Consider the following 14,993-nt stretch of genomic DNA (forward strand, 5'->3'; position numbering starts at 1 on the left):
TTCGAGGTTATCACTTCATGATGTCCCCGATGGGACAATGGGCTACTGATGGGCAAAGATATACATACACAGGCCCCTGCGATCTGTCGTTGCACATGGTGTGCAACGGGACATTAATGATGACCCCTCACCCCGATACCTACATTGACACTTCCTTCACCTTGCCGCCAAAGAGGTCGATGTCTCGAGAGGTTGGACTTTGATACCCGCCAGTCAGGAGTGATGGCGCTGTTCCCTCCCACGGTTATAGGACATGGCCAGATTATTTGGATGCTCCGTCATCCAGTAGAGCCAAGGGGACCAGTGGTCTTGGAGGAGGTCCTTGCAAGAAGGCTCCAGTTTTGAGAATGTCATCCCCTCCGAATCATGTCGCGGGGTTATGACATAATGAAGTGGAGGAAGAGGAGGAGGACCCGAGTGAGGGGTCCAACATTCCTGGAAGCTTTTGAGTCAGCTTGTGGGCCAGTCGATGCCCCCTTTTTGTTTTTGGTGGGGGCTGTGTTTCTTTTGATTTTGTATATGTTAGTGGCGATGTAGTTTTCGCCTTTGCTGACCTAGTTAGTATGAACTGACTATGACTTAACCTATTATATACATCATATTATTCAGGAAATTGTGAATTAGGTTAAGTTATCATTCGATAACGATAAGTTGATTTTCCGCATTCGAGTTACTTAAAGTGATGTCCCGGAAAAGAAAGGTTTTTAAAAAGAAACAATTTTATATCACCAATTCAAAAAAAAAATTGACCAATTTTTCCGCAATGTTTTTTAGAAGTATTTTTCGGGGCGTTACAATATTCTTGTAGTGTACTTTTCAAATTGAGTATGCAAAATAAAAGTTAAAAGGTAAGAGTCAAGTAGGAAAAAAATATTGGAGTTGTTCTTTTGTTTGGGTGGGGTCTAGTCTGGACAGGTTGTCGTCAGATAGAGAGTCTACTTGAATGTTATTTGAGACTTGCTTGGGAGTGCCTGAGGAAGTATCTGAAAATGTTTTCAGATGCTCAAATCAGTATATGAGAAAGATAAGAGAATAGAGAATATAGAATGCAATATTAAGCGAGAAAGAGTTAAAATCAAGAGTAACTTCCTAGTGGGGGACCCTCTATTTGTAGTAGAGAGGTGTAAGGAATATTCCTTAGTAGATGTAATTGGCCACCCGACCATCTGACTTATTGTGTGTAGTAAGCCAAGTAGTCGTATTCTAGGTTTATCCTTGTCACTTGGCAGAAACCAGGAGCATTGTGCAGGTGGCATGCGGCTTGTAGTGGATGTCTATGTTGTTCAAACGACGTAGTAGTCATGTACAAGTAGCATGAGAAATGAATGACAGAAGTGGTCCATGTTTATTGTTTAGATTTTGTCCGAACAACGGTGTATCTTTTTGAATTGTATGGTTACCTGGTCAAGATCCAAAGACGTATGGAATGGACTCGTCTTGTCCGATATTAGGCCAACACCTATCACTTGGCTTGGTCATGACATATATTTTAGACCGAGATGGAAAAGGGGTTAACACTATCTTTAAATATTTTGGATATCAAAATGAAAACAAAAACAATTTATGGGAAAAAAAGCTAACTATAATATGTTTTTCCATATGGCAACCTCAAGGACACAATTCCTTCATATATATATATATATATATATATATATGTATATGTATATAATGAAATTACACAAATCACTCATTCTTTTTAAACTTGCATAAACCACTCTTAATTATATACATACATTACATTACATATACTATCTTTGTAGGAGATATAACTATAATTTCTTACAAAAAATAGCGACGAATGTAATTAAGTCAAACAAAATATGACATGTTGTGAAGACAAATTCAAATAGTTTAAAAGTCAATATATATTCATTATTATTTCTTCCTTACAAATTCTATCAATAATTATAAAGAGATGTTTAAATCACTTTTATCCTATATTTTAACTAACCAAAATAACAAAATAGACAGTAATTTTTATATTATCTAGACTTGTTTAACTTAATTATATTCGTCATTATTTTCTATTTAAAAAATTACACCTATCTCTTTTGCATGGATAGTCAGTGTAATGTACATATGCATAATTAGCGATAGTTTGTGTAAGTTCAAAAAAATAGAAATGATTTGTATAATTTTACTAAAACTCAGAAGTTATGATTGTAATTTACTCTAAAATATAAATATAATATGATATAATACTCATGTATTGTTCTTGCGAAAATTTTATGTTGTCATTCAAATATTTTCACACTTTCATTATCTCTTTGGGGTAATTTTTTGAGATCCTATCAAAGTAATGCATTTCTAATAACTTGTGAACGGTAGCCACTATTTCTTATTTTAAAAAAAACGTTTACAATAAAACTGGTAGCTGATATTCATGACTTTAGTTTTATGTAAGCAAGTTATATCTACCATTCACCATTCTTATACCTTATTTTATTTAATAGTAATTAGTGGTGTATCAGCTTACATTCATACATTTATGATGTCAAATATTTAAATTAGTGGTGTGTCAACTTCATTAAATTTTAGAGAATTAAAATATAATTTTTTGTATTGAGTATACTTTATATTGTATTTTTTATTGTAGATATTTTATATTATAATATTTTGTTTTATTACAATGTTCAACTTAAAGTTAGAGAAGTGGTCAATATGTTGGTGATTACTTATAATTATATGTTTTTTAGAAATTAAAAAGTTTAAGGGCAAAATAGATAAATGAAATTATATCATAGTGGTAGTTACATCATGTTTTACCTATACTTTATATTGTATTTTTATTGGAGATACTTTATATTATAGCTTTTTGTTTTATTATAATGTTCAACTTAAAGTAAGAAATATGATCAATATGTTGGTGGTTACGTATGATTATACGTTTTTTAGAAACTAAAAAGTTTAAGGGTAAAATAGGTAAATAAAATTATATCATAATGATAGTTACATCTGTTTTACCTTTATATACTAGTGTAGCGACAAGCACTACTGACCCACATATTTACTTTCTAATGTCAAAATTTTAAGTTTTATATATTTTATTTTGGCGAATTAGAATAATTTTTGTATCGAATATATTTTATATTGTAATTTTTATTAGATGCACTTTACATTATATTTCTTTGTCTTTATTTTTATTGTCAAATTAAGGTGAGGGGTGATAAATATGTTGGTGGTAGTTATATATAACTATATGATTTTTTTGTAGAAATTAAAATGTATTAAGAGTAAAATAAAAAAAAACGAAAATCATAACATGGTAGTAGTTGCACCAAAATTTTCATTTATATATAGTATAAAAGTATAGATATCGGTATGTATAAATATATAATATAGAAGATATAAATAGTGTAGATATATATTATACAGTGCTTAACAATAATGATTAACCTTTTTTGTATTTTTCTCCATAACCAAAATCATAATCATGCCCCGCAACTTTCCGGTGTATGAATTTTGTATATATTTATGAAATGGTTGTTTCGAGTAAGATTAAAAAATTAAGGAAAAAATCATGGTTCTCAAATAGTCAAATTACAAAAAAAAAAAAATAAGAAACAAGAAAATCAAGCAAAACTAGGTTACCAACCAAAATGAAAAGACATTGTCTTCTATAATATTTGAATTCGTCTATATAATATATCATATTTTGTTTAACTTATTTATATTTATCATAATTTTTTGTTTAAAATATTACACTTGTTTCTCATGCATATCGAGTTAGTGTAATATATGAATATAAATAGGAATAATTTGTATATGTACAAAAAAATAGAGATAATTTGTATAATTTACTAAAACTTATGAGGTATCAGTATAATTACTCTATATATGATTTGTGTAATTACTTTTTATTTAATGGTTAATAAATTACATGATTGAATAAAAAAAGCTCTGGAAATCTGGAATCAGAATATAATGTTTACTCTCTTCGTAAACCTTCGTGATTAATTCTATCAAATTTAGTTTAAATATGGAATCACAATATAACGTTTCATCTCTGTAAACCTTGATGATTAATTCTCTCAAATTCAGTTTAAATATGGAATTATGATATAATGTTTTCTCTCGGTAAATCTTGATGATTAATTCTCTCAAAAATTCAGTTTAAATTTGAAATTAGGATATGATATTTACTCTCTCTGTAAACATTGATGATCAATTCTCTCAAATTCAGTTTAAATATGGAATCAATATATAATGTTTACTCTCTCTGTAAACTTCAAGGATTAATTCTCTAAAAAAATTAGTTTAAATTTGAAATTAGGATATGATATTTACTCTCTCTGTAAACCTTGATGATTAATTCTCTCAAATTTAGTTTCAATATGGAATCAAGTTATCCTATTGAAGTAGTGATAAAGATGAAATTAGTTATAGAAAAAAGATAAAACAATTATCTCATTATTATTATATTGTTCCTTTTTTATATTGATTATGTACCTCATAATTTATATACATATGTCATATTGACTATCCCTATTGGAGAAATTATGTAATATTTTAAATAAAAGGTGATAAATGTAACTAAGGTAAAAAATATGGTATATTGTGAAGACAAATCCAAATAATATATATACGAGTTAATATATCTTAATTATTTTTTATTTGTTATAATATAGTGTAAGACTGATTTAAACAATATAACTTTAGAATTATTATTGCATTTTGTAACAAACCAAAATGAAGAGACATTATCTCTTATAATATTTAAACTCGTTTACACAATATATCATATTTTATTTAACTTATCATAATTTTTGTTTAAAATATTACACTTGTTTATCATGCATAGGTAGTTAGTGTAATATATTAATATAAATAAGGTAATTTGTGTAAGTACAAAAAGTTAGAAGTAATTTGTATAGTTTGACTAAAACTTATGAGATGACAATGTAAATACTCTATATATAATTATTATATCATGTATCCTTTATGTATATTAACTTTATTTAATGTTTAATAAATTACATGATTGAATGAAAAAAAGCTCTAAAAATCTGAAATGAGGATATAATATTTCCTCTCTCTAGAGCGTAAATCTAGATGATTAATTATATCAATTTCAGTTTAAATCTAAAATTAGGAGATAATGTTTTCTCTATGTAAACCTTGATGATTAAGTCTATCAAATTGAATTATTAATACTAACGAATTATCCATATATCAGTTTAAATTTGAAATTAGGATATGATATTTACTCTCTCCGTAAACCTTGATGATTAATTCTCTCAAATTCAGTTTAAATATGGAATCAAGATATAATGTTTACTCTCTCGGTAAACTTCAAGGATTAATTCTCTCAAATTCACTTTAAATCTTGAATTAGGAGATAATGTTTTTGTCTTTTTGTAAACTTTCATGATTAATTCTCTCAAATTCATTTTTAATACGAATCAAATATCCATTGTACAGTTGTACCAGATCAAGTCATGATTATCCTATTGAAGTAGTGATAAAGATAAAATTGGTTATAGAAAAAAGATAAAACAATTATCTCATTATTATTATATTGTTCCTTTTTTATATTGACTATATACACCACAATTTATATACATATGTCATACTGATTACCCTTATTGGAGAAATTATGTAATATTTTAAATAAAATGTGATAAATGTAACTAAGGTAAAAAATATAGTATATTGTGGAGATAAATCCAAATAATATATATAAGAGTTAATATATCTTAATTATTTTTTATTTGTTATAATATAATGTAAGACTGATTTAAACAATATATCTTTAGAATTATTAATGCATTTTGTAACAAACCAAAATGAAGAGACATTGCCTCTTATAATATTTAAACTCGTTTACATAATATATCATATTTTATTTAACTTATATACACTTAGCACAATTTCTTTAAATAATATTACAATTGTTTATCCTGCATAGGTAGTTAGTGCAATATATAAATATAAATAGGGGTAATTTCTATAGGTACAAAAATATAGTGATAATTTATATAATTTTACTATAACTTATGAGGTGTCAATGTAATTACTCTATATATAATTATTACATCATGTATCATTCTTCATGTATATTAATTTTATTTAATGGTTAATAAATTACTTGATTGAATAAAAAAAAACTTTGGAAATTTGGAATCACGATATAATGTTTTCACTCTCTCTAGAGTGTAAACCTTGATAGTTAATTCTATCAAATTCAGTTTAAGTATAGAATTTGGAGATAATGTTTCCTCTCTCTTTGTAAACTTTGATGATTAAGTCTCTCAAATTCAGTTTTTAATAATAATCGGTTATCCATCTTTCCAGATTAAGTCATGACTATCCTAGCAAGTTAGCCGTGCATTTGCATAAGATGAAGTTTTTTTGTCGCGTGGTTACGAACACATATATTACATGTATAATCACATGGTTAAGAACACATATATTACATGTACATTCACATGGTTAAGAAGAGACATGTTATTCGTACATTCACATGGTTAGAAACATGCATGTAAATCGCACATTTGTATTGTTAAGAACAAATATGTGAGCTTTGCATTTTAACAGTTAAAAACATATGTTATCTGTACATTAGTGTTTCTAAAAACACACATGTTACTCGTACATTCACATAGTTAAAATACAACACATGTTACCCGTATATTCACATTGTTAAGAACACGCGTGTATATAGATTGTTAAGGTAAAGCTTTATCTTTAAGAGTAAATTACATTCATACTCCCTTTTTAATGAAATTTATAAAATTCTTTATTTATATCGACATAGACGCCCCACAAAATTTACAAACACATGTTATAATGAATACCCCTATATGAGAGATAATGTCATAATATTATAAACAAAAAGGTGATAATGGTAACAAAAGGTAAAAATATATTGTATATTATGGAGACAAATCTATATAGTATATATATGAATCAATATATCTTAATATTTTTTTATTCGTTACAATATAACATAAGACTGATTTAAACAATATATCTTTAGAATTATTAATGCATTTTGTAAAGAACCGAAATGAAGAGACATTGCCTCTTATAATATTTGAAAGCATCTGCCCAATATATCATATTTTATTTAATTTATTTATATTTATCAAACAATTTTGTTTAAAATATTACACTTGTTTATTAGTAATATATAAATATAAATAGAGGTTATTTATGTACGTACAAGAAGATAGAAGTAATTTGCATAATTTCAGTAAAACTTATGAGATGTCAATGTAATTAGTCTATATATAATTATTATATCATGTATTCTTTATGTATATTAATTTAATTTAATGGTTAATAAATTACATGATTGAATAAAAAAAGCTTTAGAAATCTAGAATCAGGATATAATGTTTTCTCTCTCTAAAGTGTAAACCTTAATGGTTAATTCTCTCAAATTCAGTTTAAATCTAGAACCATGATGAGATATTGTTTCCCCCCTCTCTCTAGGCAAACCTTGATGATTAAATCTCTCAAATTCAGTTTTTAATACTAATTAGTTATCAATCGTTCCAGATCAAGTCATGATTATCCTATTATCCTATTAATAATGATTATCCTAGCAAGTTACTCATGCATTTGCACAGAGTGATATTTTTTTGTCGTGTGGTAAAGAACACATATATTACATGTACATTTGCATAGTTAAGAACACATATGTTATTCATACATTCACATGGTTAAAAATACACATGTTACCTTTGAATTCATATTGTTAAGATCGAAATAGTATATATACGAGTCAATATATCTTAATATTTTTTATTCGTTTCAATATATTGTAAGATTGATTTAATAATGCATTATGCAACGAACCAAAATGAAGAGACAATGCCTCTTATAATATTTGAACTCGTCTACACAATATATCATATTTTATTTAACTAATTTACATTGATCACATTTTTTTGTTTAAAATATTATACTTGTTTATCATGTATATGTATTAGTATAATATATGAATATAAGTACGGGTAATTTGTGTAGGTACAAAAAGATAGAAGTAATTTCTCTAATTTTACTAAAACTTTTAAGGTATCAATCAAATTACTCTATATATAATTATTATATCATGTATCCTTTGTGTGTATTAATTTAATTTAATGGTTAGTAAATTACATGATAGAATAAAAAAAGCTATGGAAATATGGAATCACTGTATAATGATTTATTTCTCTAAAGTGTAAACCTTGATTGTTAATTCTCTCAAATTCAGTTTAAATCGAGAATCAAGATATAGTGTTTTTTCTCTCAATCTTGATGATTAAGTCTCTCAAAATCAAATTTTAATACTAATCAATTATTCATTCTAGATCAAGTCATGATTTTCCTATTGTCTAATTAATAATGATTATCCTAGTAAGTTATCCAAATATGTGTGCGAAGTGGAATTTTTTTGTCGCATGATTTAGAACACATATTACATGTATATTGGCATGGTTAAGAACACACATGTTATTTGTTCATTCGTATGATTAAAAACACACATGTTACCCGTGTATTCGTATTGTTAAGAGAAAATATGTGACCATTGCTTTATAATAATTAAAAACACATATCTTATCCGTACATTCGCATTGCTAAGAACACACATGTTACCCGTACATTCTCGTAGTTAAAACACACATGTTATCCGCATATTCACATTGTTAATAACATACATGTCACTCGCATTATCAATGTATTTACAATTTTATAAAATGATTAAATATTATTATTACGTTATTATAATTATATGTTATTATCAAATAATATATTGGACAATGAATAATGGGTAGGGATATACATTTATCCTCGGTGGGAGGATGTACATTAAGAAAATGGGGTGTTTTAGGAGGGGAAATTTTCGTCGAGGTTGTGATACATGTCATGGGATGACGTGATAAAACCTTTTTTTTATTATACAGTATATAGATTGTTAAGGTAATGTTTTATATATAAAAGTAACTTACATTCATACCTCCGTTTAAGTTAATTTTATCAAAAAAAATTATATCGACATAGACTCCCATAATTTGTATATATATTTTACAATAACTACCCCTATATGAAAGATAATGTAATATTTTAAACAAAAAGGTGATAAAAGTAACTAAGGTAAAAACATATATATATTATGGATACAGATCCCAAAGAGTATATATATGAGTCAATATATCTTAATATTTTTTATTCGTTACAATATAGTGTAAGACTCATTTAAAAAATATATATCTAGAATTATTAATACCTTTTGTAACCCAAAATAAAGAGAAATGCATCTTATAATATTTGAAATCGTCTACACAATATATATCATATTTTGTTTAACTTATTTAGACTTATCAAAAAAATTTGTTTAAAATATTATACTTGTTTATCATGCATAGATAGTTAATATAATATATGAATATAATAGGGTTTTTTTGTGTAGGTGCAAAAAGATAGAGGTAATTTCTATAATTTTACTAATACTTATAAGTTGTCAATGTAATTACTCAATATATAATTATTCTATCATGTATCCTTTATGTATATTAATTTTATGTAATGGTTAATAAATTATATGATTGAATAAAAAAAAGCTCTAGAAATCTCGAACGAATCAGGGTATAATGTTTTCTCTCATTCTAAAGTGTAAACCTTTATGGTTAATTCTCTCAAATTATGTCTTTAAACCTTGATGATTAAGTCTCTCTAATTCAGTTTTTAATACTAATCAGTTATCCATCATTCCAGATCAACTCATAATTATCCTATTAATAATGATTATGCTAGTAAGTTATCCGCGCATTTACATGATGCAGATTTTTTTATCACGTGGTTAAGAATGTATATATTACATCTACATTTTTATTGTTAAAAACACACATATTACATGTGCATTCACATAGTTAAAACGCACATGTTACATGTATATTCACATTCTTAAGAACACACGTATTACTCGTATTACCAATGCAATTACAATTTTATAAACTGATTAAATATTATTATCACATCATTATTATGTTATCATTGAATAATATATTGGGAAATGAAGAATAGGAAGGGATTTACTGTTATCTTGTGTAGAAGGATGTACATTAAGAAAATGAAGTGTTTTAGGAGGGAAAATTTTCGCCGACAAAAAAGTGATAATGGTAACTAAGGTAAAAAAATATATGGTATATTATAGATACAGATCCCAAATCAGAATATAATGTTTTCTTTCTCTAAAGTGTAAACTTTGATGGTTAATTCTCTCAAATTCAATTTAAATATGGAATTATGAGATAATGTTTTATGGTGTCAATATAATTACTCTATATATAATTATTATATCATGTATCCTTTATATATATATTAATTTTATTTAATGGTTAATAAATTTCATGATTGAATAAAAAAAGCTCTAGAAATCTGAAATTAGGATATACTATTTTCTCTCTCTAAAGTGTAAACTATGAAGAATGGGTATGGATTTACTTTTATCCTATGTGGGAGGATGAACATTAAGAAAATGAGGTATTTTAAAGGGTATTGTGTAGGTACAAAAAGTTAGAAGTAATTTGTATAGTTTGACTAAAACTTATGAGATGACAATGTAATTACTCTATATATAATTATTATATCATGTATCCTTTATGTATATTAACTTTATTTAATGTTTAATAAATTACATGATTGAATGAAAAAAAAGCTCTAAAAATCTGAAATGAGGATATAATATTTCCTCTCTCTAGAGCGTAAATCTAGATGATTAATTATATCAAATTCAGTTTAAATCTAAAATTAGGAGATAATGTTTTCTCTATGTAAACCTTGATGATTAAGTCTATCAAATTAAATTTTTAATACTAATGAATTATCCATATATCTAGATGGAGTGATGATTATCCTATTAATAAGAAAGTAGTGATAAAGATGAAAGTAGTTATAGAAATAAGATAAAAGAATTATGTGGTTATAATTATATGATTAATTTAAGAATAATGATAAAGAGGAGAAGAAGAGAATTCCCGCTCCCATTTAAACACACAGAGTGCATTGTACAGTAATAATTCACTCACTCACTCACCATGGATCGTTCTCCTCAACCTTCTTTAAACAACAACAACAACAACAAAGAAGAAGAAGAAGAAGAAGAAAATGTAATTTCTTTTTCTGAATCTCCTCAACTTCAAGTCAAGTATCTTTCATATCCCATTATACATCACACTTCAGTTTCTGGTTATTTAATTTATTTCAATTCCAGGGATCTCCATTTTTCAAATTCATAAGCAATTTATCACCAATACAGCATGTCAATTCATGTCACGTGACACAAGGCGGGTCTGTTCGATTCAATTCTCCTCGTATTACCTCTCACCACGACAGCCAAACTAAGTTATTAGAAAAATTTACTACTCAATCACTCGTTGCCGATAGCGATCAAACACTTGAGTCGATGCCTGAACCTGTGCAGGGTGATAAAGATTGCGACGAGAATGTGTTAGCCTCAAATGCGAGTACAGAGGACATCTCCGAAGGTGGTTATGAGGTACAGATCGTACTTGTTTTTTACTAGTTTGTCATATGGTCTCTCTTTGTGTCATTCTGAATACTTTTGTAATGGTCAATCATTATAGCCTTCAATTTGTGTCTATTTTTTTCATTATGTTGTATTATCACCTTATGTGTACTTTATTTATGCAGTTAATGTATGAGATCTAATGCTTTTAGTGTGATCTATTTTATTTTCATGCTTATTAAGCTTGTTCATGACTTTAAGCCTTTAAAGTAGTCTTTGATTTCATTGCACATAATGCACCAAGGGTTGAACCATGTTAGTCTTGTGTCATTACTCATTATGCACATTCAAAATGACTAGCCTATCCTCCAAGTTAAATACGACAATGTAATGCAAGCTTGATTGGGAATCTGAATTCGTTATTTGAGTCTATCGAGTTTTTCTTTGTGCTATAAAGTAATGACTATCATCAATGTAGGCTAGTCTAAAGCACCATGTCGTTCTTAGACGCTGTCTACAATTTGGGGAACCTACTATTGGAAGTCACAATTCTCACGCGAACTTGAATGTAAATTCAAGCAAAACAAAAATGTTCAAGCTTTCTGAACCTGTCGCTTCGTTGTTTCCTGAACAATATAGTGGAGCTGCAAATGCATCAGGTATTGAGTTGCAGTTAAATAGCATCATAAATACTATGCCACCTGGTTGTGCTGCAACTAATGGTATGAGATTATCAGATGGTTTACAGGGTACGAAATCGACATCGTTAATAAGCTTGCATAAAATGGACAACATGAAGAGATCCTTAATTGCTTCAAATATGGATGGGCAACCATCAGTTGACACTGGAAATGAGAGCCATGAAGTTGATGCCTCAAAAGCCGCTGATTCCTTTATCTCCGAGCCTCTTAGCTTGGCAGAACCTACTTCCTTGAATCCTGCAAGTGTCCATGGTAAGAGGAAACTAAGCGCTACCGATGCTGGAAATTCTGAGGAATGCAACCAATCTAGCCGCAGCAAGAAAAGGTCAGTTCATGTTCTTTCTCATAGTTCATAATTTTTATTCCATGTTTAATTGCATCACCAAAATTTAAAATGCTTTTTAGGAAGAAAACATCAACCACCAATGATGAGAATGGATGTAAACGCTGCAACTGTAAGAAGACTAAATGTTTGAAACTGTAAGTAATTTTCATATTTGTTTTGGTATCTCATCTAAATGATATGCTGCATTTGTATATATTTCTAGTTCATTTCCTTGCAGTTATTGTGATTGTTTTGCTGCTGGAATCTATTGTTCCGACCCATGTTCTTGCCAAAGCTGCTTAAATAGACAAGAGTATCAAGATGCTGTTCTTGAGGCAAGACGGCAAATCGAATCACGCAATCCACTTGCATTTCTTCCCAAAGTTGTACAGCATACACCTGATATTCCCTCAACTAATATGGTATCAAGTCATCATATTTCACTTTTTATATATATTTTCTGGTTTAAGAAATGAATTCATAGTTTGATGTGCCCTCTGAAGGAGGATACAAATCTGACAACACCATCATCGGCGAGGCATAGAAGGGGTTGCAATTGCAAAAGATCATTGTGTCTGAAAAAATATTGTGAATGTTATCAGGTTGTGTATATTCTAGACATTGTATTGCTCTAAACATTCTCCATTTTAATCTCTTATTTCTGATAATAGTTTGTTATATTTGAAAAAGGCTAATGTTGGATGCTCCAGCGGATGTCGATGCGAGGGGTGTAAGAATGCATATGGCAGGAAAGAAGGTTAGAATTTATATTATGAAAATATTTTTAATTCTTATTTAGCTTAAGTCTTGTTTAGTAAGCACTAAGCACCACGTATAATGTTACTTAATGATGTTAAGAGGTCTTGTTATTCAATGATCTTCCTTCTCCGGAAAAGAATTGAGACAAGAACTGATTCAAGAACCCCATAGAATCAGGATGACCATTCAAAAATGTCACTTATGTGCTTTTTGTTTGCCATAGTAATCTGCAATGCACTTTTGGTGGTGGTGGCTTTGTTTCGAATTAACTATTAAATCTCGACGACTAGTTAATTTACTTGAATGCCAAAGTGAAGGGGATAAAGATCATTAGGATATGCAACAAAGAATGTTGGTTCAAGTAATATATATTTGTTAATTTCAGATTTTGTTCCAATTGAACATGCTTTGAGTAAAGAAAGGGTGGTTGAAAAAGGATTGGCTAGCACATTTGATGATAAACTGGACACGGTAGTAAGCAAGATAGAGTTGTATGACCTACACGGCCTCTCTCCAATAACACCCTCGTTGCAATGCTCCGAGTAAGATATTTTCACTGTGAATCTTTCTATATTTGATAGAACAATAAGATGTTATAATCCTCAGAACATATTTGCTGATATCTTTACTTTTGTGCTTTAATTGGCCTTGTCTATTTGTCCAGCCAAGGAAAGGAGGCTGCAAAATCCCGATTTCTTTCTGCGAAACATCTACCATCCCTTGACTCAGCTGATGTCAACATGATCCCATCTCATCCAAATTACACAAATGAGACGGGATCATATGAACGGCAGATGGATCAATTATCACCAAAATGTAATTCAGTTGCCAATGTACCTCAACTTACTCCTGTGTCATTGTCATGCTCTGCTAAAACAAAAGAGTGGACAGATATTCTACAGTTGCTACTCTCCTATGGACTGATTAGCCACTTATCGGGTAGCTCTCTTCATCGGTGCAGTTCACCAAACACTCCAAGGACTGGAATAGGTGAAACAAAATGTGTAGATCAGTCTCTTCAATCAAATAGCAGAAGGCTATTTGACATTGTAGAAGATGCAACACCTGATATATTGAAAGAAGTTTCAACTCCAACTAATCCTGTGAAAGCAAATTCGCCTAACCAAAACAGAGTTTCTCCTCCTCATGGTTATAGTCATCTACGTGCACTTGGTAGTGGCTTGAGAAGTGGCAGAAGATTTATTCCGAAAGCTCTACCTTCTTTCACACCATATACCCCTTGCACTGATTCCAAAGGCAATGACAATGAGAATTTGGGTAACAGTTCCAGCAAGTAACAATAATTCAAAAGCCTAATGTGAAAGTTCTCAATTCCAGAGAAGATTCATGTATTGCTATGAATAATGCAATCTTCTTCACAAGATTCTGTTTCCTTATTATTTTTCAGTGTTTTAGAATTTTTACTATTTTAGTGACTCTTAAATTTGATTGTGTGAACTATGATGAATGCAAAATTGAAGTTTTATGACTGCATCCTCTTCCTATGTGTATTTTGAAAGTTAGTTCTTGGAACAAATTCTTTTGTTATTATATTAACCCTTTTGGATAGGAATGTTATTTGCATATTTTCAAATGGAGTCTCCTCCTAGAAGTTGATAATGTTAACTTAGGCTAAATAAAATTTCACTCATTGCTCACAAAATTTATAATATGTTNAATCCTAATCCTAATCCTAACCCTAATCCTAATCCCATTCCTAATCCTAATCCTAATCCTAGTCCTAATCCTA

At 28.9% G+C, this 14,993-nt stretch overlaps 1 protein-coding gene across 1 annotated transcript; it reads left to right on the forward strand.

The window, feature by feature from the left end:
• Positions 10,872 to 14,567, forward strand: LOC109358047. Its single transcript, XM_019602115.1, has 10 exons — positions 10,872 to 11,099; positions 11,204 to 11,488; positions 11,937 to 12,117; positions 12,196 to 12,484; positions 12,565 to 12,639; positions 12,723 to 12,906; positions 12,988 to 13,086; positions 13,175 to 13,241; positions 13,629 to 13,785; positions 13,908 to 14,567. Exons 1-10 carry the CDS (start codon positions 11,028 to 11,030, stop codon positions 14,539 to 14,541), a joined length of 2,043 nt encoding a protein of 680 aa, XP_019457660.1. The 5' UTR covers positions 10,872 to 11,027; the 3' UTR covers positions 14,542 to 14,567.

The sequence above is a fragment of the Lupinus angustifolius genome, chromosome LG10 (assembly GCF_001865875.1).
Source record: "Lupinus angustifolius cultivar Tanjil chromosome LG10, LupAngTanjil_v1.0, whole genome shotgun sequence".
In the NCBI taxonomy this organism is placed as follows: domain Eukaryota; kingdom Viridiplantae; phylum Streptophyta; class Magnoliopsida; order Fabales; family Fabaceae; genus Lupinus; species Lupinus angustifolius.

Coding starts and splice junctions, on each gene's coding strand:
- LOC109358047 (XM_019602115.1), top strand. CDS start 11,028: ATGGATCGTTCTCCTCAACCTTCTTTAAACAACAACAACAACAACAAA. Junction 12,118..12,195: donor TGGAGCTGCAAATGCATCAG/GTATTGAGTTGC, acceptor TGAGATTATCAG/ATGGTTTACAGGGTACGAAA. Junction 13,786..13,907: donor CCCTCGTTGCAATGCTCCGA/GTAAGATATTTT, acceptor CTATTTGTCCAG/CCAAGGAAAGGAGGCTGCAA.